Genomic DNA, 25321 nt, shown 5'->3' on the forward strand with positions numbered 1-25321 from the left:
TAGACAGTATTTACTCATAACCCAAGAAACCTTTGAGCAAATGCTGATTAAACTGAGCGGAGACCCTCTAAACCACCTTCTGGACATATACATTCAAATGTGATGACGGGCAGAACAATTAGTACACAGCTATTGTTATCTTGTACTTTGTAGCGGTCAATGGCTGCTGAGCCGGGGTGCCAAGTCAGAGGCTTGGTCTGACAATATTATAATTATTCAACAACCACGACCTCTACAAGGAAGAATGATTCAGCATTCTCCCCATCACTATGAGCCTACACCAATCCACAGAGCAGTATACAGCCAGCAGTAACACAGAAAGAACACAAACACAAAGCCAAAATGTTCAATGTGTCCCCACAGTGTACCCTACATTAAAAGTCCACGTCAAACCTACTCACCAGAAAGTATCCAAAAGTCTTTTACTTTAAGAGGATGCCTAAAGAGGAACATGTATATCCAATAAACACTTAGTGAGGACAAATGCAAAAATATCATTGTATTTCAGTTAAAGGAGTAAATCTATGGAACAGCTCTCATGAAGTATTGGAGACATGGTGTACACTCAGTAAGTTAACAAAACTGTTTAAAAAATAATGTACTGAAAATATAAAAATGGTTGAAGTGAAAGTAAGTAATGGCAAATTTTTTTTAAGTAAGCTGTTTGTCTTGATCTGGATTGTGCAACTGTGCTTGTATATAATGATTGATAAGTTTTGTTTTGTTTATAATAATATATTTTTTTTAATTACTATTTTCAAATATGATTTGTTTAAAAGAAAAAAAGAAGTCGGTTGGAGTGATACCTCCTGTTCCAGTCGGAGTGATACCTCATGTTCCAGTCGGAGTGATACCTCCTTTTCCTCTGAGCATCTGTGTGAGCCGGTAACCGGCGTTACCTCTAGTTCCCGGAAGACAACGAGCAGACTGTCTCTGGCGACGAGTAGTCCGGGCCGTGACCGGTGGAGGGAGATGTGCTTCAGATGACTCCGGAATTTTGAGCGGCGGTGATTCCAAGGTACTTTAACTTGCGACTGTATCAGCTGAGCGACACGGGGACGGTCTCACCTCTTCCCCCCGAGTGTCGCCGGAAGGTACGCGCCATTTTTCTTTTTCAAAAAGCAGCCAGCCATCAGGCTAGGAGGGTCTGCGTCATGAAGGGGGCGTGTCCTCGAAAGGGCAGGTCCAGTGCCGTCCAATGAGAGTCGCGACAGCGGAAGTCAAAATGCAGACTTCAGATCGTTCCCGGAAGTTCTTGGCACTATTCAGAGCGACAGAACTGCGATTTTTTTGGTAATAACAAGTCAATAAATATATCGATTTACAATATGGCAGACCGACATGCCTATGTAGTTACTCTATGTAGTTAGTCAATACGGTTTTAAAAATCATAAATAAATCATAAATAATCATAAATCATAATCCATTAAAATGCGCATGTTGATTTGATTCGGATGTGCTGATAATATACACTGATTATTAAAATGTCTTACCCTTCATAAGTGCAACACAGACGGCCCATTGATCCATTCTGCTGCTACTCTAATGCGCTGCTGCTCACTTCGGGGAACTGTCGAGAGGCTCCATTATCCGCCATCACTGGGAAAAAACAGGTCAATTGGAGTGAAAGGAGTTGTGGCGACTCTCAGTAGACGGCACTGGGCAGGTCGCCACAACTTTAAAAGGAATTAAACTTGTAACCAACTCCTTGCTGGTTGTGGTTTTTAATTTTGACCAACTAAACTGCCTCCTTCTGTTGCGTGCGACAGGGTTTGAAGCCGGAATTTGACACTAATCGTTGGCTATCTGTAATTGTTTGAATTTCTGAAAGTTGAATTTGTTGTTTGTTTGACTTTCAAACGTCTAACTTGTAACCTCCTCACTGGGCAATTATCTTCTGGCCAGCGCTAGCCCCCTGGGAATCTCCTGGCATGCTTTGTGCCTGGAAACTGCGCCTTTGATAAGTGTGTGTGTGTGGGCTGAATAGAGAAATGATTATCTATCACATTAGCTTTCACTGTACACACCCTGACTGGGGGACACTCAGTGGGAGTGGAGTTTGTGCCTGAGCCAAAGCGACACAGCGAGAGAGAGAGAGATGGAGTGAAAGAGTGAAAGAAGTAAGATGGGGTCTTTAGAGGCAAAGTTTAAGAAATGTATGACAAGATACTGTACCTACGAGCCCCTGGGACCAGGTTGTGTCAGGCTCACACCCACATGAGCAAGAACTCAAGTTTATTTATCTATTAACGCCATTTATTTATTCCAAATGTTGAATATCTTTCTCAAGTTTGTTGGCAATTTTCTTGAGTAATCCTTTGATATATGGAAAAATAGACATATTCCTCTTTGAAAAGGTGTTGGTCCAAAGCAGATGCTTCAATCTTGCTGATTAACTTTGAAAGTTGGAGGTAGAGCTGCAACAGTTAATCGATTAGTAATCGACTATTAAATGAATCGCCAACTATATGGATAATCGATTAATCAGTTAAAGAAGTTTTAATGAAAAAGTAAACTAAATATCTTGGTGTGTGGACAAAACAAAACATCATGTTGAGGCTTTGGGAAACACTATCGACATGTTTCACCTTTTTTCACCATTTTATTGAACAAACAACTTATCGATTAATCCAGAAAATATTTGTCAGATTAATCGTTAATGAAAATAATCATTAGTTGCAGCCCTAGTTGGGGGAGCTACAGGAAAAAAATGTTCTAGCAGAATCGGACTCAGTTGTGGGGCGGAACGCTGCCGTGACCGTTTGGGCTGAGAGTCTTTGTGACCCCTGTAAGCAAGCAAGGAAAACTATATTTATTTTTCACCTATAGGAAAATACACTTCTCACTTTGTACTTGTTTTAATCTTCATTATAATCTCTAAACAGAGATACATTGAGGGTCATATTTTACTGTATTTGTGGCTTTCAGTGTCTCATTGCGGCCCATGTCCCTCCTCCAGTGTAGGTTAATAAATAAAAATGACAATTACAACATCCCAGTTTAAACAAACAAACATAAACAAACATAAACAACATAACAAACAGTAATGAACAGTAGAGCCCACATCATATTAGGCTTCTGGGTATAAATTTAATGTGTTGGTTGAAATACCCAAGGTGCCATTGTCAGTGTTGCATATCTCAGCAATATACTTTCCTCATACGAGATAATAGTTGCATCTCTCATTAGGTGGGGACATTATCAACATATGTAAATCAGCAGGTTTAATTCATATTTTTTGAAGCTTTTCCTGAGGTTTCCTCTCATTTTCTTTCATTATGAGGGTGTAATATGAACTCTTAATTCTTCCTCAATATAATATACAGTATGGGTTGTCATTTCCATGTAATGTTTAAAGTATTGTTTGTTACTGTAGTTGATGTTGAAGCCCTTTGACACTGTCATTGACAGTAAAACTAAACCAATGGATGATTTTTGTATTTTTCTTTTGTGTGACAAACAATCTGACCAAGATTTAACATAGAATTAAAAATTGTTGCATGAAGACAATGTACATAGTATTTTCAGATGATACGAACAATATATAAAATGTATGGATTATATAAAAGACAAACAATATACATAGTACAATAGCACAATAGTGTGCATCACATATATGAGAATGAAATTGTGATGAGAAGCTATGGCATAGCAGATGTTACTGGTCAAGTTACTGATATAAACTTGTGTCCACAGAACTCCACAAGGCCGATACACTCTTCCTATCAAGCTGCTCATGAGCTGTCATAGCCCTGAGGAGCACTGATATGTTCCGACCTGGGTGAGAACCCTTGGAGACTTCGGCTGCAATCAACAAACCCGGACTGCAGGAAAGCCACGGACCACAGACGGAGATGTTGGAGACGGAGGTAACAAGCTCCTATATTTTTTGTATGTGCATTCAAGTGAACCGTGGCCGAACAAGAAGCCGAGAGCGAAACCAAGTTTTCCTTTTCAAGTTCAAGGTGGATGCCGGGAGATCTCTCGTGGCGTTCGAAACGTCTTAGCAGGCAAAGGGAGAGGCTCAATAGCAGATAATTTAGTTGTGAGTTGAGAGCTAAACAAACAAGAATCAATCTGGATTTTGAGGGAAGACTGAAGGTTGAATGATTAGGTATTTATTTGCTAATGAAAAGAAGAGCTAAGCGGAATAACTCATGGGTGAATTGCATCAATGTTCTAAGCCCTCTGTAAGCACGACAATGACGTGTGAATGAAAAAAGGGATTACGGGATTCTTCCAAATTCTCTTATCAGTGGGCAACACTTGTGAAAACAATCTTAATAATTAACTTTAAGGAAATTGAGGTGAAATAGTAAGAAATCCTGTTTTGAGATTCATCTCACACCATGTACTTGAGCATTAGCGATATATGCGATGAAGCCTTTTGTTTTTACTGTAGATACATTTTCACAGATTAACACTCAGAGAAACACTCAGACTGTATCTTCACCTCGCCTCCTCTCATGTGTCAGAGAAAAGGTGTCTTGAGCTTTTCTTGACTTGCTGGAATGTGTCACTGTCTCCGAGAGTTCAAAGCCTTGGAAACCGTTAATCCATCACCGGCCTCGGCTCCCTGGCCTCTCTGCTCCGACCTTGGGCCATATGCAGCATTACTGATGTATTACAGGAGCAGAGTCTGAATAATTACACGGAGGAGTTGAGGGAATCTTGACGCTCGGCACGACAGGCGGGATGTTGCCAGCACAGATGGGCATAAACACTGGATGTCATTTTAAATCCGGATACGCCTACAAATCTGATTCTGCGTGGGGTGAAAAGTCTGGTGGAAAAAAATCAACTACATCACCACAGATACACTGCGAAGGAAAACACCCCGAGAATATGTTGTGTCTAAAATTGCATTGATGAAAGATTGCACAATATCGTACCAATTTTTTTTAATGTTTTTGTGCCTGTGTAATACTCTTTTTAAAGTTTGACGGTATTTGAAATTTCTGTTACTTTATTGTGAGGAAATACAATTTTTTTCACACTATAATATATATTATGCACATTACAATATGTTTTTTAGAAACTGTCGCTCCAAATCCACTCTCTGATTGGACATTTCCCATGAGGCAGCCATAGGAGTAGGCACAACATAGTTAGAAGTAATAAATTAAAAAGATCTAAAGCATAGAAGAAGATAAAATGATTGAAAACAATGACAACTAGAATGGTGATTGAAATTCCATGATGAGCTTGTTTATCTGTATCTGTTCAAAAATAAAATTAGTTCTTCCTCGGGTCATGGGGCACTCCTCCAAAAGATTTAATGGAAATTGGTTCAGTAGTTTAAACAAGACAAACAAAAAATGGCAAAGCAATAAAACAGCAACACTTCTTGGCTGAAGAAACAATACTGTCAGGGAATGTTTGACTAATACAGCTTTTAATGCATTTAATATCATGCATCATGTATATCATGCCCAAACAAAGTTACGTCTCACAGACAGTTGACCTGAGAGGTCTGTGGGCCTCGGCAGGAATACTATAGATTAGGATGTTTTATGTTTTGTGCTGGGAGTTGCCATCCTGTCCTGGCATTGTGATAAGATGAACCTTGAGAGCCAGTCTCGACTCTCATGAAGATAATGAACATCCTGACGTGACTTATAGACCCAGACTGTTATCTGCTCCCTCCCATTTGGTATAATACTTGAATTACTACTATCGTACTCCAAGCTTTTTGGTTTTTACTGTCTGCATGTGGGTTGGACCAAGAATCGTCAACAGATCGATGTTACAATAAACTCATGAATTTCATGAATAATTGTGATAATTATTTTGTGATAAATCTTTTTTAATGCCTGCACACACAGATACTGCACCAATGCAATTACTGCTACTAAGAATTCCTCACCCATGGAGAGAATAATGAATTGAAAGTTCTTACTCATGAGAAAGAGAGATTTCTGAAGAAAAGGGGTCTTTAAATATGACAAAATACATGCTTTACACAACAAAAATAAATAATAATAATAATAAGTGTTATACAATGAAAATGTCTCTATTTACTCTTAACAAAATGCTCAAGTTACAAAGCAAGTGTGGAATATGCTTTTTCGTCCATTTACTTAATTAGAAATGATCAATTTATGCTCAAATGTCTTGGTTTAAGTGACATAACAGCACAAATGTTCATGGCTGTGTGTGACAACATGTGTGTGCTGGTGAGCAAATATAGTATCAAACTATTCTGCATACATATTGATGTGACCTTCTTATCCGCACATAGAGGGAAGGAGCAGCATCCTTTGTGGCGACAGTTCAATCTGCCTGATGGTGAAATTAAAGTTTGTTCCTCACCTGGACCAACCTGCCGCTACAGCTGTGCCTCCCAGTCTGAGCAAATGGACCAAACAGACTCATCTCGACTTATATATTTATTTACGGTTATCTGTGCCGTCCTCTCTGACATCTGCTCCGGTGTGTTTTCACAGCTTTAGATAGATCGGAAGAGGTAGCAATGAACAAATATTCAAACATTAATGTTATAGTAAAATACATTGTATATATACATAAACCGGTGATTCTTAGGCCCTGTCATTCACAGGCTTTGATATCTGCAATGTCCTGGTACAATGTTGTACCATAAAAACTCAGTATGTGATATTTTCTTGCTATGAATTTTTATTTTCACATTTTCTAAACTTTGGCATATAATTTGACCCACATAAAACAAGAAATGCCTTTCCAAAATTAGGTATAAATCATCAAATAGGCTAATATGACTGACTGAGGTCCAAAGCTCACCTCAGTTATTTAACCTGGCCGTGATCAAACTCATCCCTGCCTCATCGAGTTATACATGTACCCAAGATGCATATGGCAAACCTCATAAACCTTCAAGATTTAATATAAATTGAATTTTATCCAGCTAAAAATAATTAAAAAAAAAACTTATAAACCGGAGAAACACCTCCTGAAACACAGACTTCAGACAAAAAAAGGAACTTTCCAGATACCCTGCATCTTTTCTTCTGAAGTGCAGTGAATGTCACATTAAAACCGTCCTTGGACTTCTGGAAGCCTTGAAGAGAACTCAACTATGTCAACAAACTGTTTAAAAACTTCAAAACTGGAGGTGAAAAGAACAAATCACACAACAGCAAGGCCACGATCCACGGGGGGGGGGGGGGGGGGGGGGGGGGGACTCATGAAACACTGACATTTTGTACATGGTCAGCGGGAGTTCAGTGTCCTTCTCGCGTAGAGTATAAGCAACTCCTATTCCCTTTAAAGGTATCTTTTTGACAGTTTTATTGGGCACATTGTAGCATTCTGTATGAAATAGGGGAATCACGCCCCGAACTCAGTGAGATATTTTAGCTGAGAAGATCAACAGACATACCGACTCCTAAGGTAGAACAAAGTAAAGTAATGCGCAAGTTCATGCAGACAAAGCTAAACTAAGGGTGAAAAACAATATTGGAAAACAATATTGGATGATGGACCCTATAGCAATGGAAAGACGCATTTGTCAGCTACGTTTGAAGAAGCATTTGAAATGGGACAGACAAGTCGCACCGCTGAGGTCTGCAAATGTGAATTTTAGGAGGGGAGAGATTCTGAATTGGGATACGTATATTTGTGACGGCCATGGGGTCAAAGTACCTCAACAGTATAAAGCAAATATTGAATATTGAATACCAGGAGTGGGACTTGAACCCACGAGGACTTATGTCCATTGCATCTTGAGTGCAACGCCTTAACCACTCGGCCATCCTGGTGGCATCTGATGATACCTCCATGATTAAATGACAGAGTGGGCAATAGCTGTCGTTGCCACAAAATAATAATTTGCTGCAAAGGACAAAAGAATTGAGCTGAGGTTTCTGCTATTAGCTTGTTCATGCAGATTGTTATTAGTTGGCTTGTGATTAGCCCAGTCTTCACTGGGAAATGGGGTATGTTTCCGGTTACTGTTGTATTTCCTTTAAAAACACTGTGAACTGTGTTGTGAACCGTAAAGGAAATAATGTCGTTCACACAATCGGCTTGTTTGTCGTCACAATGTCCCTTCTCCTGCTCATAAACCAACGTGTGGGTGTGTGTTACAAGGTTGTTGGTTGCCCCTTTGACAACGAAACGTGTCGTTGCTCGGTAAAGTTGTGTGGTGAGCAGCTGTTAACATCCTTCAGACTTTATAATAGTTTTGCTGAGGTGAGCATGAACTCTGTGAATGTATCATAGGCTGAAAAACACTGAGGCTCAATCTGTGTGTTGTTATAAAACATGTCGTCTCCATCGTCTGTCAAAGACACTTGGTCGGAGGTTGAAGAGGTGAGACTGAACTCCTGTTGATATCCTGAGAGACGACCTCAAGCGCTGAGTGATCTGAGGGATGAACTGTGACTGTTTCCATGTAGAGTATCAATAAAACATGAGGCGTTTAGAGACTCCGTGTCTGCCAGGTCGCTTTTATTTATGGGGCTTCTTCTGGATGATCCTGCTGAAGATGTAATCAGTGGAGCAGCAAAGCCCAGTGATCTATGTCGGTACTCTTATCGGATCACTAAATGGCTGAACGCCGGCGGGGGGAAGGAACGAGATGAAGCAATGTTCCTAATTAATAGTCTACGTTGTTGCGGAAGAAAACAGCCACTGCTTCTCACCTTCACCTTTTTCCAGACGCACGTCTGCCGTGGCCATAAACGACCAAGGTGATCCTGCAGAATGTTTAAGGAAAATCATTGTAGTATCTAACTCTGAGGTCTCAAGGTGGCTTGGTGGTGATACTCAATGAGTATACCAGAACTTAGTCTTGTTACTTCTCCGTCTTCCATCGTGCAAGGTATCAACAAGGAGCTCTGTTCACCCAGTTCCAAAGTTTAAGTCGGATGTTGCCATTCAAAGTTTTTGGGAAAACAATGAAGGTCTACGGCAAAAAGGAAAGGAATGAATTGTTCGATTTGTTCTTTTCATGGGATTGGTCCCGTCCTCATTGAAGCAGTGAAGGAGGAGAGGGCGTGGGTATCTTGTTCTGTCCTTGTTACATCTCCTCAACCACAAAAGGCTGGAACACCCCAACACGTCAAGGAGAAAAAACACTCCGCGTGCAACCATGAATTATTTTCATCCGAGCATCGGCAGCTCCTCATTTTTAAAATCTTTTAACTCGCTTGCTTGATCGTGTTTTTAACGTTGACACATCGTTTCGCCCCCATTAAAGCCACACCGCTGTTGCAGATCTATATTCAGCAACAATAACCATGAATACAAACTGACAACAGAGGCCTGCGATGTCGTTCATAATCAGGTGGGTGGTGATGCCGTTTCCGCAGTGCTGCAGTCTCATCAGTTCACTAATCAGCGAGCGGGCCACTGGTAATTATCCGGCCCACCTCCAGAATGCAGCAGGAAAAACCAGCAGCGAGTCATCGCTCGCTCCACCTGCCTATTCTCCCACTGCTGATTGCTGCCGTTTCATCTGTGCGCAGAAGCATTAATCATCTCTCTCCATTCAGCCGAGTGCCCGTTTATTCATAGCACTTGACACCAACCTCGAGTGAGCGGCAGTGGGTTAAATTCAATTATCTTTCCGGTGAGCCATGGAAAAAAAGCTCCGGCTCACATGTTACATTAGAGATGAGCAGAAATCCGGATGGTATTTGGGTAATTTGAACCGTGTGAGCATGTAGTGATACTGATCCAACGTGATTATTCAAACATGTCAGCAGATGTGAAGGAGGCTCAGGGGGGGTCGTAAAATGATCGGTGACGTGCACGCAGATTGAAAAGCCCAACCCTGAGGAATGGTCATATTGCCTCCATCATTATCATTCAACCCACTTCTTTAATCACATTCGGTGCAACACAAATTGCTTATTGATTGTGAAAAGGGAGGAAAATGAGTGGTAACCCGCTTACCACAATTTTCCAGCACAGCAAACTTTTGTGAGAGAAATTCTCTTGTTAAGGTGCGTAAATGCCAGTAGCCTATTTAAGGACTCTTTTTTGAAAGTTTCAAGTCTGCTGCGAACCTCATCCACACGCAGCATTCTGGTGGATTTCCTTTGTGCCAACTTTTCAAGAACAATTCAAGAAATACAGATACAAGATGGAAGGTAACACAGTAACACAGTACCGATCGCAACTCAGGTGCAACGTGCTTCTGAAAAAAATGTTAATCAAGATTGGAAATGTGGCCGCGTGAATGCAGGCGGAATCCCAGACAATTTTGGAATGTGTGGAACCACAATAGAGATGCGACACAACAGTAGCAGTAGACGATAAACGATAAATGTGGGTTGAGCGCTTTACTTGCACGACAACAGATGAAGCATTTCAACCTTTCAGGACTATTTTAACTCTGATCTTTTGGCGTCGCGCCTTAGAGACTAGGATGCGGGACGAGCTGGTGACGCAAATAGAAAAACCTGCGAAGACTACGGTCCAATTTTGTGTCGGCCTCTGCGGTCCTGGGCGGTGGCCTTCGTAATCCCGGTAGAGTCCTCCTGAGTTGGGACCCTGCTTGGTTCAGCCTTAATTCTCCTATATCCTTCAAATCTAGCAAACTACACAACAAGCATACGGAATACAATGAGGGCAACCCAGTGGATTGCATCTATCAAAATCATTCGTCCCGCCCTCCACCTCTCCGGATGTCACATTAGCTCTGCTGTGTTAGAATATCCCCTCCGGAGTGAGTGTGTTGGAAAAGCTGAGGTGGAAATAAATGAGGAGGTCAAAGGTTTGGAAACGCTCAGTATTTCTGTCCGATTGCTCTGCCGAGGAGATTAAGCGTCGCTTCTTTTTTCATTGTATAGCTGTAAACAATTCCTTTTTAAATTCCCTGGTTTCCTGACCAGGTGTTAATGTGGGTTTAGTGCTTTGTTGGTGAATGAACACTATGCTGCAGTGGGTTTGCTTCCACTCAGAAGTTATTGTAGTTAATAAATTATAGTACTAAAGTTTTATTGCTGATTAGATTTATTTTTACATTGTTGGCAAAGTCTTAGATGAGGGGAAGGCTTGGTGCAAGAAAAGTTTTAGCACAGTCTCTGAACTCTGCAGTGTGTTTTTAGTGTCACTAACTACAACTTCAAATCTGCATTTATTTCCAGTGTCAGGGTTGTTTGGGGTTTTTTGTTTTTTCCGGAATCGGGAAGTCTTTAAATTCCAGCCTTTGGAAAGTGGCAGGGAATTTCAATCACCATGAAAAATGACTCTGACATTTCCATCTCCTGGACGTTTCACTTTGAGCCATTCATTCAGCACATCTTCATCTTCACTCCGCAGACAGAATCATATTAATACCCATCAATAATGTCATGTAGTGCACAAAGAGAAGCTCCCCCTGAAAAGTTTGGGAGGAACAACAATCTGGAATGTAAATTTATGCTAATTTAATTTGCTCTGGAGAGAGAACGGGTTGCTGTGTTTCAGCTTCATTTAACAGGGAAACAAAAGACCTCAGCTCTGTTTTCTCGCATTTTCTGCAACACTAATGACCCCCCCCCCATCCTCCTATAGTGGCATTTGAATTTTCACACAGTTCATCGAAGTTTACTTCAGGGCAACCATTGACGATTGTTAGTAAATCCAACACACGGATACAGGTTCAAATGTAAGTTAATTTTAAATATTGGCAACATGAAACCAGGAAGTTAAATACCGATAGACACAGAGAGTGACGTTAAGTAGCTGTTATGCTGTTATTACCTCTGTTGGACTGAATGGTAACATTTACTGTCTCAACCACACAAAAATCAGATTCCAGATCTGTAGTTTCATTGTGAGTCAAGCCACAAATAAGATTCATCAGATAAACATGATGACATTGCCGTGCAATTCCTGTCAATCAAACATCGTCGCCGGTGCACTTATTCTTTAATTTTTTAATTTGTATTAGAAAATTTGAATCTGTGATGGCAATGCCCCATTTATGTTAGTTCATGCAAAACATTTCATCACTATGTTCTCCTGTTTACTACTCAGGAAAATAAAAATGAATCTCTGTCTCTGTACCAGACAGCAGGTATTTAGAAGACAGAATGTAAATCATTTCACGATTCGTATATTGTTATTGTGCAGGATTATTCTGTGTTAAAGAGTTGCAGGGAAATGCACTTGTTTGAATGAAAATCACAGAGTGTGAGAGGAACAAATACTTCAATTCAGCTGCGATGTGGTAAAATCATAGTGCATGACACCACGCCGGGATGGGAAACTTTTACAGCTCCTGCCTTTTAAATCCCAGCTTCCCATCCAACGTATTGCAGAGACAGATTAGAATAAATACCCAACATTAATATTTGGGTGGTTGGTTTTCATTGCACCATTTATATCTCTCACTGTCTGGCGTCTTTTCAATTCTTTCCATTACCTGTTGTGATTATCTCTTATTCTACCTGTCAGGCAAACACAGATTAGTGCTTCGGCAGAAACACGTTAAATGTCTGCAGAGCGGAGAAAAAGGTGACAAGTCAGTGCTTTACAGCCCGTAGTGCTTAAAGCTTCAGTGGAGAAAGCTACTTTCAGAGTTCTGGTGTAGGCTGATCATAGCAGGTGGTGCAGAGGAAGAAAAAAAAAAAAAGCCTTTGGTCATGATGTACAGAGGAGCAAAGTGAGCAACATAAAAGCTCCCTGACGAACTCAAAGACACAGTGTGGAAGTAAAGTTTTAATTGTGACTTTAATTGTTTGATTCCATATGTACAGCAGATGATTTTAGCGGATTCTGGCTTCGTGCTTTTGGCCGAGCTTTTCACACGCGAAGGTCGCACGCGTCAACGCTCCGCTCAGCGGAATCCGTATCCTCCAGTTTTGACACGTATGGCTCTGACATCTCGAGCTTTTCCACATATCGTCCTCGTACAAAAGAAATTGCTGCTTATAAATGACATCCAAAAGTCTAGTATAACTGGAACAAAGTTGTGTTGTGATCATTACATCTATTCTGTATTTTTTCCTTGTTTTAATAAATAATTTGTAACAGTACAGTAAGGGGCAGAGGAATACAGTGTTGTAAGCAGACACATTTTCTTTTTGGAATATTTTTCAAATATTTACATCCTCAAAATCACAGCATTGACGACCCAAAGTCTACTTTAAGTCCACCTTTAACACATTTTGCAAGTGCGTAAAGTGTACAACATGTACAAACAGAGGGGGATGAATAGAATCGTTCCATTCCTGACTTCACACCTTGTTCATGCACTGGCGCCAGCGGCTGCGAGGCTCCGTGGTGTCTTGGTAAAGCACCGAGCGCTCCGTCAGTTATCCCACTCTGTCCTGTGAGGTCGTTGGGAGTTCAAGGCTCCGGTCCCTCTAAATGAAATATTCCTTTCGGTTGTCACCGGGAGCGACCTGGGAGTCCGCCCGGCCGCTGGCGGGGAACTCCTGGCCGCCGCCGTCGTCGGGCTGCGCTGCTTTGACGTCCCGGCTTCGATACGTCTCCTTTCTGCTGCAGACAAATCTGGCCATGATCGCTAGAGCGGACGCAGTGACAAATATCACCACGGCGATCAACCCTAAAAAGACACAGAAATACAGAGAAAGGCTTATGCTTTAAAATCACATGTATGTAGTTTGGTCAAAGTATCTGAAATTTGAAGTAGTCGGTTTGGTTGAGAAATCACCTCAAGCCCAAATTTGTATTTGCTGGTCCCAAGTGTTCATTTTCTGTATCATTCTGGGTTTAATAACTGTGTGTCTAGTTATTTCAAGAGTTAATTAATGCACTTGACATCGACCTGTGTATTGTTCTCAGACAATGTGGGTTTTGTCGCTCTTCACCCTCATGACATTTCCATCTAAATCTAAAATAGCACATGGCAAGGAACATTCAGGAGTACTTTCATAACTGATACACCGTCTGGAGAAGTTAGAAAGGTCTTTCCAAAGTTTTGTTCCGGCTATAAATGTAGTACTTTATGTAACAACATTTGAGGGACAAAATACTGCTTAAATCAGACGCTAGTAGTTTTAAAATGGAAATATAAGTCTAAAAGCTTTTCTTCTGTTGTGTGAAGACCCAAAGTCTTGTGTTTAGACAAGCCACTACTTGCTCCTCCTCCGAGATCCAAACTTTTCCTTCCTCACCGATTAAGAGCTGGTTTACTGGAGGCTCAAGGCAACAGGTGCACACTGGGAATGCAGCCTTTTTTGGTTATGCCCCAAAGCAATGGAACACACTACCTGTAGATATCAGGGAAGACAGCTGGCTGAATATTTTAAAAACAAACTGAAAACTTGTCTCTTAATTTTCGCCTTTTACTAGCCGACTTTCCTGATAACAGGCTTTCCTTCGCATGTTCGCATGTTCGCACTCCTGCAATTCATTTGTTGTATGTTAGGATTCAGTGTATTTTTTATTTTCCATTATTATTATTTCTACATCTCCCCACGTTTGGAGGCAACTATCGATAGACTGTTTCTATTCCTGCTGAGATGCTTTGCATTACCTCCGATTAGAGCAGAGTCACTCCTGATGGCGTTGACTAACGGTTGACCTGGATCAGCTGAACCAGGTTGGTCTGTGGAGAGAAAAAGACAAATACGGAAGATAAAAATTAAAGGAGGTCCAAAAAAATAAATAACAATAATGAAACATGCAGAGTAGAAAGTAGAGTTAAGATGAGTAAACAGAGAGAGAGAGAAGTTGGAAAAATCAAAAAAACGGGTAGAAATATGACCTTGCAGTGGTATCCCTTCGCCAAGGTGCAGATTATATTAATGTCTGTCCAACCTTCTATAGTCTATGTACTGGAGACTTTGAGGGAATTAAATACAAGTTATTATGTATATTTTGCCCTAAGTATATGAATTATTGAGTTTATGGGCAAAAACATGTTGTTGTGGGGTGACAGTGACTTTGACCTTTAACCACAAAAATGTAATCAGTTGTTCTCCAACAGTCCAAGCGAACGTTTGTGCCAAGATATTACCTAATTTATATGATATTATTATCCAAGAGTCAACAAATAGGCCTTTTGTGAAATCACAGACATTGACATTTGACATTTTGTCTGCCAAATTTGAAGAAATTCCTTCAAGATATCTCTGAGATATTGCATTCACGTGGCCAAAAAACAGGTTTTGTGAGGTCACAGTGAGCTTGACCTCCGAAATCTGAACCTTTGTTCCAAATTTGAAGAAATTCCCTGACCATGTTTCTGAGCTATCACAAGAGCGGGACGTTCAGACGGACTTACAACCGGGACACATGCTGAAACCTCTGCCTGCAGCTGTCCGCCAGTGCGGAGGCGGGAAGAAAGATGAGGTGAAGGAGAGAACGGAAGTAGAGTCAGCGTGGGAACCATCAGTCAGCACAGACAGGGGCTCGTTGAAAGCAGTTGTCTGACCAATCTCATCCTTCGCTCTCCCCGCTTATCGAGGAGGACGTTTAATGAGCCCATAAAAATAAAAAAAAGTCTAGTGAACAACCCTAAGAATAATATTAAAGGTATAACAGATACTGTAGGTTTCCACACCGGGAGACGATGATGTACAGTATACTGTATATGGTACAGTGTGGGATGTACAGTAAGGGCTGAGTCTGCTTCCTCCTACCTGATAAGGAGTGCGTGGTTTCTGCTGTGTGGGTCTTGGCCGGCGAGGAGGAGCCGCAGCTCGACTGCACCAGGGGGCCGGTGACGACGACGACGTCGCCGTCGGGGTGCAGCAGAGCAGCTTTCAGAGGGCTGACGGAGTCAAAGCGAACGGCTGACAGACAGCCGGTGAACCCGAGGGAGGCCAGCTCGGCCAGCTCCGTGTCCAGCTCGTAAGACCCTGTGAGCACAGAGACACCGAGTGTGTTAACATTGGTAGAAAGAAAAAAAACTACAGAAAAACTACACTTTAGTAGAAATTCTTACTTTTGGAGTATGAAAACTTTTCATGATACCGTTTTTCTGGTATAAGTCCAATAGTGTTGCTGGATTCCTCAATGTGGGACAATAAATACCCACAGCTAAATTTAAACGTGACATATTATGCAAAAAGTGTTTGTGCACATTAATGTGTATGTCTGTGTGAAGAAAGACGACCCTGTCGTTTGTGAGCTGGCTCAACCCTACAGCCTGAAGTTCTGAACAACTGGCTCAGATTTCTCCCCCACTGTGATGTCACAGTTGGACTCTTTTGGGGGTAACCCCGCCTGCGATCGGAGAATCTCCACTTCTCTGGCGAAGGGGGCGTGACATTTCCTCCACGTTTTGAAAGCAGTTGACCAATCACAACAAACTGGGCCAGCTGGCCAATCGGAGCAGTCTGGGGTTTTATCGGGAGGGAGGCGGGGCTAAAAGAAATCCAGGTGTTTTAGACAGAGGGTGAAAAGAGGAGCTGAAGGAATGAGCAGCATGAGAACATTGATGCCTTTTCTGAACTTTAAAGTGTGTAAACCTTTTCAAGCGGTCACCCAAATTAAATATATGAATATGAGCATAATATGTCACCTTTAAAGTAGTTTGGTTTTTAGTTTTGAGAAACCTTATGGTCCACAGCCTTCAAGACTTGAACCTGCACTGACACATAAGGTTAAACAAGTTTTAACATCTCTGCAACGGATGAGAGAGTTGCCAGCGATGTGTCTGTGGCGACGACTTCTGATGAGTCTTACTCGTGGCTAACGTAGCCACGGCATGACTAATTGTGACAGCAGGCACTAAATAAAAACCTTCAGCAGCAATAAATGTCGGCGTGAACTATAATTATTCACGCAGAACACTCTGATTACAGACCACATCATCGCCGGCCGTCAGTCAAGTTATTACCAGAGAGGAGCAACCTTTCAGCACACGAGTGGGACACTGCAGAGTGACCTGCGTTCATCGGCTGTATATAGGATCAGGCTTTGATTGAGTGTTAGATTGAGTGTGATTCTCTCAGCAGCACGCAAAAAAAACAAAACAAGTGTGTCTCTAGGTTATAACCGAGCTGTGGGACAAATTCTTGAGATGCGAGAACACACAGAGAGATTATAGCTGTGGCATTAGATTGTCTTGTGGTGCCACGGTATTTCTCAACTAGACACATTTTTTCTCTGTCTCCCCGTTTCACTTGTATAATAAATTAAAGCGCACGCAGGCGCAGGACTTTTAAAAAAAATTAATGAAAAAACAAATGTGCTTCACAACCGCGCATGTCAGCAGTGGTGAGGGCTCATTATTTTTTACTTAATTAAAAAGTAGCAATACCAAAGTGTATAAATAATGTATTTGTGTATGAATGCTTTGGCACCTTATAATAACATGCACGATGCATTAATGTGTACATGACTTTGATGTCACATGGGGTAAAGGGAATTTTAATTTCTTTATATACACTGCAGGGTATCTTGTATTCACATCACAATCTAGAATGCATTTTCTAAAGTTATATGATACATGTTGAAATAGAGAAAATAAATCTAAATGACTAGTAAAGCAGTATACATGTTCCTCAGAACTGTACTCAACAACAGCATTTGAGTAAATGTATTGTGTTATTTTCCACAACTGGTAGACAAACATGTCCATGTGCTGATAAAGGAATATCGAGGAATATTGACAAAACAAAAATGACTAAAATTACAGACATGACATCCCAGACTCCCTCTGAAACAAAGGTTCATAAAAAAAGAAAACAACATGTAAAAGAAGTTTACATGGTAACATTTTTTAAATCATTACCTACACGAATGATTCACGTGGGTTACTGGTTATCAAAACGGCAATCGGTGACTTCACTAGGAAGGATTTGGACCTTTTGTGCGAGCAGTCAAACCCTGATGACAACTCCGGCCTTGTATCCATGAACTGCAGATTACACCGTCCAGCTCCTCCCGGCCGCTGCCCTTTCCACATCCACCTCTGTGCACCACTCTCCCTCCTCACTCTCTGTGTCCCCGTGTGCATCTCGGTCTCTCCGATCTCTCCAGGTCCATTAGTTGGTCTGATGGATGACGGGGTTGGCAGCGAGTGACAGTGTATCAACTGTCTTGCAGGCCTCTCTGATTCTGATACCGATGCGGCCGCCCGCGCCCTCTGGCTCCACGCGAAGGCCGGGTCACACGCGAACATGGCCCGCGTCATCGATGAAAAGATACACAGCGAGGAGCCGAACCAGCCGATTTATATATCCGTTTCTCACATGCTCATTGAAGCGTGAGACATATCCGATTTTTCTCCCAGAAGTAAGAGTAAATAAGTACACTTGTAGCTCCACTCCACCAGGAAAAAAATGATTCCACAACCGCTCTAAATCACAATTTAATGAATGAATGTGACCACATAAAATACATGTCTAGTATTAAGGACTATCAGTCAACCCCTACAAAGAAGTGATCTACAATGCTGTTACCCTCGTGTCGCACATGAATCCAGCTTTAGGGTCAAAGCTAAAGAATTGTAGAGAAACTGTTCCTCACATTTCAGAAGGATGTGGGATTTCTGATCACCAAATTACATTACATTACATTTTAGCGACTTACTATCATTGACATTTGACTCATATCAGAGGCAGGTTGCATTTAGGGTCTTGCCAAATCCCTGGTCCTAATAGTAGTAATTGACTACAAAATTAACCGCCAACTTTTTTGATAATCGATCAAGTAGTTTCTATCAAAAAAAGAGGCAAAATTCTCTGATTTCAGCTTCTTAAATGTGAATATTTTCTTGTTTCTTTGCTCCTCTATGACAGTGAACTGAATATCTTTGGTGTGTGGACAAAACACAACATCATGTTGAGATTTTGGGAAACATTTTCACGATTTTATGACATTTTATGGACCAAACAATTAATCGCGAATGAAATTAATCGTGAGTTGCAGCCCTGAAACCGGAAGCAAATTTCTTGGACCCACGACGAGGGTCTCTATATAAAAATGGACGCAGGTGTAAACATAGCAAAGGTGAAGCGTTTGCAAAAATGAAAACATAGTAATGTGGATGTAGCCTAGATCTCAGCCCTGCATATCTATTACAGCCATTTCTCAGCTTGTCTCTCTCTATCTAAATGAAGCATAGGTGAAAAATCCTATTCTCTTTAAAAACAGAGAGAAGCCGTGGGCAGGAAGGAGCGGCAGGTGCCACGCCCGTGAAGTACAGTGTTCTGTCACGCAGACAGAGGTTGCACTGCACCGTCTGACTTCCTGGTTTGGTTTCCGACCCCACGCTCAGCAGCCGAGACTCATTGGCTGCTATGCTGAAATCGCAGGGTGCTGACTTCAATCTTCGGAGTAATTTGTGCTTTTCAATCGCTCCTCATTACCATACAAAGTGAAGGACCTTTTCCCAAGTTATTACCATTACAGCTGCCTGAAGCCGCGCTCAGCCCGACCGACGTAAAAGACTGTATTACTCACCGCTTCGATAACACTGATAAAAAGTTCGCCCACATTTACTGCATTGTCTGAACTGCTGCATAGGAGGGGAAAAAAAAACAATGGCATTCACGCAGACCCCCGCCCATATGGCTGTGAAGGTATCTGATGCTACAGAACTGCGATTTAAGTGGGTGGCTCCACCTTTTGTCGTCCCCAGAGTTGCTCTCACTCTTTGTCTCTCCACTGTAAAGTGCCCTCGCTCTGACAATTTGAATGTGGATTATCAACTTGTTTTTTTTTTTTAAAGCAGGACAGATGTCTGACAGACTGCACCTCCCGCTCCCTCCGGTCCGCCCGACGTGATGATGAGCGGCACACGGCAGAAAGCTCCCGAGCTGGGATTTTGTCACGTGAGGGCAAAAAACACATTTTCCCTCTTGTTCGAATGGCTCCAAGAGCCTCACTTACCCGGCACTCTGCCCAGAACGAGCGACTTGATGCTGCTGAACTCCACATCAGACGACAAGTTGAAGTCCTCTCTGGCATTCTGGTCAATCTGAAAGATAATGTATGTATATATCTGTAAAAACTGTTTATTTAAACTTTGATACGTGGCTGCAGAATGTAAACGGGCGAAGCCAGAAGGAGGCTCGGCCTCTCGTCTGGGATTCACATCAGCACCAAAGATGGAAACCAAAAGACCCGTGAGATGCTGTGGTTCACAGTAGATAGCGCTGCAACAGTTAATCGATTAATCGATTAGTAATCGATTACTGAATAAATCGCCTACTATTTTGATAATCGATTAATAAAAGTAGTTTTTATGAAATAATGAGTACAAATTCTGATTTCAGCTTCTTAAATGTGAATATTTTCTGGTTTCTTTGCTCCTCTATGACAGTAAACTGAATGGACGAATCAAAACATCATCTTGGTGGTTTTGGGAAACACAATCGACATTTTTCACTTTCATTTTACGACATTCTATGGACCAAACAACGAATCGATTAATCGAGAACACAATCAACAGATGAATCGATTATGAAAAAAGAATCGTTCGTTGCAGCCCTAACAGTGGATGAGCGGAGGAGGCTAAGTGGAGCAGGTCTGAGGTGGTAAACGCCTCAGAGAGAGACACACTTTGAAATGAAACACAGGGTGGGGTGTGTTTGCTCGTAAACAATTATGTGGGAATTAGTGAATCATTTATCAATGAGAGATTTGCTAGAGCTGTTCAGCAACAGAGAAACAGAAAGCAGATTAAACTTTAAAAGTTTCAAAAGTCGTCTTTGGACATGTTGCCGCCCGGAGGGGTTTTAATTATATTTTTCCAACGCAATGATAATTGATGATTGTTGTTGTCTCCCGGCTGTCAGTCAAGGGGCAAACACCTGGATTCATAGCGGACACCTAAATGCCTGGAATCTTGTTCCTGTTGATCGGCTCAGAGCGTCACTCGAACGTCGATTATCGCGTACCATATTAAGGTAGGACCCCATTGAACATAAGTAAGATGACCATTATCCCTTGTCCCTGTATACAAGTTTCATCTGCAGTGCGAGAACCAACCATAACAAGATGAAGCCGGCAGGTTTTAATTAACAATGACACACTCTTCTCTCTATATCAGGTATTTTGTCGTACGAGAGCAGCGGCTTTATTTGACACTATGATGAATTGATTATAACAGATTAATTCCGCGTTTACCTGCACAGACACGGCGTCCGCCCGTCTCCCGATGGTCACCGTGTGCAGACGTCCATCAGCCAGGCTGGTAACTCCGCTGGCCAGCACCTCCACGTCCCTGCTGCTGTGCAGCTTGTACCTCAGCTCCAACCCGTCTTTGAAGGAACAAAACAACAATGAGTCAAGACTTCATTCGTTCAAAAATGTCCAGTCGCGTCACAAGTTGAAAAACCTGAAGCTAATAGCCGTGCATCTGGTACGTGAAGCTTTATTTGTCCCTGTGGACCCGTTTGTCTTCCAGGCAGAGGCCAACGAATGATGCAAATTATTACGCCGAGATGTATAAAACAAATCTAATCGGCCGCTAAAAAGTGAACTGTCAACTAGGCACACATTTCCTGTCGTATATTTAAAGGAAATTGCTTCTCCGATTACATAAAGTGCTGCTCGTGTTTCAAAATGAAGAACGGCCCCGGATGTGAACAGTAAAACTGCAACAGATCAATCTGATCTCATTTTGTTGGGGGGAAAAAAGAAATTAGTCTTCAGGTTAATCCATTTTACAGACGTGTATTGTCACTCCTTCAAAGAAATAAATGAATATTCAGAGATACCAGCTGCTGAATGAAAAAAGCTACAAACCATTTAATATTGCATGGAATAATACTGTATCTCTATGAATAACACGGCACAATATAACAATTTTTTTGCCAATCTTAAACTTCGTAAATGTCACAGCAATTATACTTTAGATATAGAGGATTTTGAAATAATTATTGTTGAAAAGAACACACAATACTCAATGCCTTATCTATTTCTTTTGTGATTTATGACTGCCTCTTTCCCCCAAATCCATGCTAAAAGGGAGCAATATTCCTATCACAGGAGCACATCTCCGTGATAATAAAAGCCGCCTCAGAGAGGGCACCGGGTGTTTCAGGCTCTCAGCGAGATACTGTGACACTAAAATGTGTTTGTGTGCAGCAGCAGCAGCAGCAGCAGCAGCAGCAGCAGCCGAGACTTTTGTTACTGCGGCAGCAAAAAGAGAGAAACATGAGAAAAATATTTTTTTCCGAGTGTCTGAAACGTCTCTCCGGAATTTAATCAGATACTTCGGCAAGAGTGCAGATACCTGAGGATGACTCCATCACTTCCTCCTTAGCTTTTCCCTGTCATTCAAAAAAAATATACCCTCTAACAGAAGAATGTATTCATAACTTATCCTAATGGGCTAAAGTATACCCCCAAATAATGCTGATAATATGATAATACATTCGATTTATTAAGCGCTTTTTCAAAAGCAAAGTTTGAAACAATTATGAAAACCAAATTTGGAACATGACTGCATATATATCGACAGCACTGAGCCCACACATTGGAAATGGATGTGCAAGTGTACTATTGTTTTTGTTTTTTGTACAAAATGGAGTTAACGAGATAATAAATAATGTGGCTAAATTAGTTTTTAGGTTTGGTAGTTTTTTTTGCCTTCGTGTCAACAGATTGTGTTCAGAAAATGACGACAGAAAATTGGCCCCAACTCCGGTTCACGCTTGTTAAAGATAACATGTTATCGAGCGACGCTATGTTTACACTGTATAACAGATAATCCTATTATTCAACAAAGCAGCGCTGGAATCGCTCCCTGCCAACTGGAGCTGTGCAAGGCTCCGCAGTCAAACGGGTGATTAGAAACTGAGCGCAATTTGATAATCACAATGGCCAGAATGCGGAATTATCATTTAATAGCGACTGAGCCAAATGTTTTGGGCAATAAAAAATTTAAAAAAACCCGGGGAAGGGAAGCTGCAGAGGCTGACGCACTGATTCCAGGGGGATGGAAGAAGCGGCGTGAGGGGAGGGGGCAGCTGAAGAAAAGTAACCGCGGGGTAGATAAGATAAGAAGACATTTGGACTCGGTCAAAGTATTTTTGCGTCTCACCGTGTCGGTTGATAAGCAGCGCCAGGTATTCTCTGTCCAGGGAGTCGGCGTAGAGCAGCAGAGCCGGACTCTGGAGGGTCCTGAAGCTCAGCGAGACGTTCTCCCCCCTCGGCGACGTGTCGGAGTGGACGGACGGAGGCGGGACGCTGCCGTTGCTGCTCAGCTCGTGCGGCGGACGGAGGATGTAGGCGACGGACATTGTCGACTTGAAGCTGGCGGCCACCTCTGAGAGTTGAACAAGTTCGAGGGAGGCGTCAGCCGTGGAGCCCATTGGTCAACCACGTCCCAATGCTGCTAGTACTTTGCCAATTGTGTTGTGAGGGGAGAGTGTAATCACTGCATGGATTTTGTTAACTGGTCATTTCCTTTCTAGAGAAGATGGTGGACTTTTTCTTTTTTGTTTACAATATGTCCTTTGGAGGTGTTGGTGTACAAAATGCAGCACTGAAATGGCAGTTGTTCACATCTGTGTGGTTACATTTAGGCAACAAAAGAGTTTCTGATACAGTCTATTTAGGGAAATATGGATACAGACCTAAAAGCATAGCCATAATAAAGTATTGGATGCTATTAGATATGATGGCAGAACAACTGAAAACATTGTCACTGTTCCTTCTCCAAAAACATTAAGTGTAAACATTTTGTGACTTGGCAGTTGTTGATGACTTGTGGATGGAAAATTGGGGGAGATCGCATTTCTCTGATTTACAATTTGTAGGAAGATTGAGCACGCATCATTTTCAGGAGGCAGAGTGAACCTGCCTTTATTTTTGGTATTTAACTCGGGCTTTTGTCTGCCGCTCCTTTCTGTTGACTGTAATATCTACGGCAATATCCTCTGAAACTGCCTGTCACTTGTCCAGATGAGGAAGATAAGAAATGGGATTAGCTTAATCTGGCCGGTCTACATCAAATGAATTCCCTCGTCTCGTCAGTGTGTCGTACCGTAAAAGACTGGGCAATTACACTTTCTCAGTTGTTAATTCATTGCAATTATCGTGTTAGCCATGTCATGTTCTATCATGATACGGGCCAGGGGCTTCAGTTGATGTTCACATGGCTGATTGTTGGTGTCAGACAGGCTGGTTGGAGTGTTTCTGACACAGATCCCCCGAGTACATTTACAGTCTGGGCAGCTTTCTCCAAATGGTGCAAAAAAAGAAACCCCAACAAACGATCAGTTCTACGGATGGAAACGCCTTGTAAAACTTCAATGCATGCCTCCTCGGATTGGTGCATCTTCTGGACCAACGTTCTGTACAGCACGGTGTACAGAACTCGAGCAGGGGGAGGTTGTACTGAGCTTTGGGCTCGTCGTCGTTTCTTTTGCAGCTCGTTGGTTTTGTGTTGACGGTCGCGAGGCACAACAGCTGTTACCGCATTAAAGAGTGAAGCAAATGTGCTCAGTTCTCCTCTATTCGTTTCTGTTCACGTCCTCAAACCTGTCACCAAATGCAAAATCACGAGATTGGCGGCCTTTTGTTCTCTGCATTACGCCCGTCAGCATATTGTTTTATCTTATTTTCTTTCGTTGCAGAAAAACAACAACAACATATTGGACTTTGAATTTTTCTCTTTTTTTTGAAAAATGTATTTTGACGTTACTTTGTGAGGCAAACGAACGCTCTCGGAATTTGAAGTGCTTGGAGATAAAGGGGCCGCAGGCAGTCAGCCAATATTTTTCCACGCGTCGTCGCGTTCGTGTGCGCGGCGAAAGAAAGTCCGGGTTTTCGGCGCAGCCCAGGCTCTGCAGAGCGGATTTTCCACTAAACTCGATGGACGGATTGGGACAATGGTTCAAGACAGAACCTTTTAAATTAAGGGATGGACCCAGCATTATTTCCCCCCCCCTTTCTTTAACATTGTGAGATACGGTGTTCATTTGTTGTTGGACTTTTCCACCAATGTCCCAGGGAATCATTCACGGACCTCGATGAAGTCAAGTCCACACACCGGACTTTCTTTTGGACCGGGAATCAACCGCGCAAAAACCCACCGGTACCAATTTCAGCAGTGTAACCCACTGACCTTCTTAAAAAGAATTTGTAAAAGCTCACTGAGTGTTAAATTGGCCGCCGTAAACTGTGTAGGTGCAGTGTGAGAACGAAAGAGCTTGAATGGCAAACTAACGGCCGATTAGGAATGGGAGCTGAGCTCAGGGAAAGGCCAGCTACCTTATTTCTTATTGAAACACAGTATAGTGAGCCAGATAAATATACTATATGTCATATAGTTCATATTTTTTAAAGAAATTGCCGAATCTCTGTAGCAAATGGACAAACCAGTGGCAGCGTCATCACAGTACAGTGGGTGCGGTGTCCGTTGTTCCCCCTGTGAGTCTGACCAATGCACCGCTGCCCGTGACTGCCACATCAGAACTGAACAAAACTTCTCCTCAATTTGCCTCGGGATAGAAAAAACACAGACGGGCGATAAAAT

The 25321-nt window shown here is 42.0% G+C and overlaps 1 protein-coding gene, 1 long non-coding RNA gene and 1 other non-coding gene across 9 annotated transcripts in view; 1 reads left to right on the forward strand and 2 right to left on the reverse strand.

Annotated features, from left to right (window-relative positions):
• The first annotated feature begins 879 nt into the window (after window positions 1-879).
• Window positions 880-24203, forward strand: LOC118318361. Of its 5 annotated transcripts, none has more exons than XR_004795689.2 (6): window positions 880-1018; window positions 3697-3869; window positions 19562-19822; window positions 20631-20741; window positions 20970-21196; window positions 22923-24202. It is a non-coding gene; the product is annotated as an uncharacterized LOC118318361 (long non-coding RNA). The 5 variants fall into 5 exon arrangements; XR_004795688.2 differs by having other exon boundaries at window positions 19562-19664; XR_004795691.2 differs by lacking the exon at window positions 20970-21196 and having other exon boundaries at window positions 22923-24203.
• On the reverse strand, window positions 7654-7736 carry trnal-caa. The gene has a single exon. It is a non-coding gene; the product is annotated as a tRNA-Leu (tRNA).
• LOC118318359 (contactin-associated protein-like 4) overlaps window positions 12611-25321 on the reverse strand; it is a 75670-nt gene continuing 62959 nt past the window's right edge. For 2 of the 3 annotated variants that reach the window (XM_047336947.1, XM_035647932.2), the window contains exons 19-24: window positions 22883-23107; window positions 20962-21095; window positions 19723-19810; window positions 15522-15740; window positions 14414-14485; window positions 12611-13480 (exon numbers count right to left, since the gene is read on the reverse strand). In XM_047336947.1, the coding sequence (XP_047192903.1) occupies window positions 13278-13480; window positions 14414-14485; window positions 15522-15740; window positions 19723-19810; window positions 20962-21095; window positions 22883-23107 (941 nt within the window). In that variant the 3' untranslated portion in view covers window positions 12611-13277. The remainder of the gene's footprint in view (window positions 13481-14413; window positions 14486-15521; window positions 15741-19722; window positions 19811-20961; window positions 21096-22882; window positions 23108-25321) is intronic. The other variant, XM_035647936.2, reaches the window with a different exon arrangement.

This window comes from Scophthalmus maximus, chromosome 13 (genome assembly GCF_022379125.1).
Source record: "Scophthalmus maximus strain ysfricsl-2021 chromosome 13, ASM2237912v1, whole genome shotgun sequence".
NCBI lineage: Eukaryota > Metazoa > Chordata > Actinopteri > Pleuronectiformes > Scophthalmidae > Scophthalmus > Scophthalmus maximus.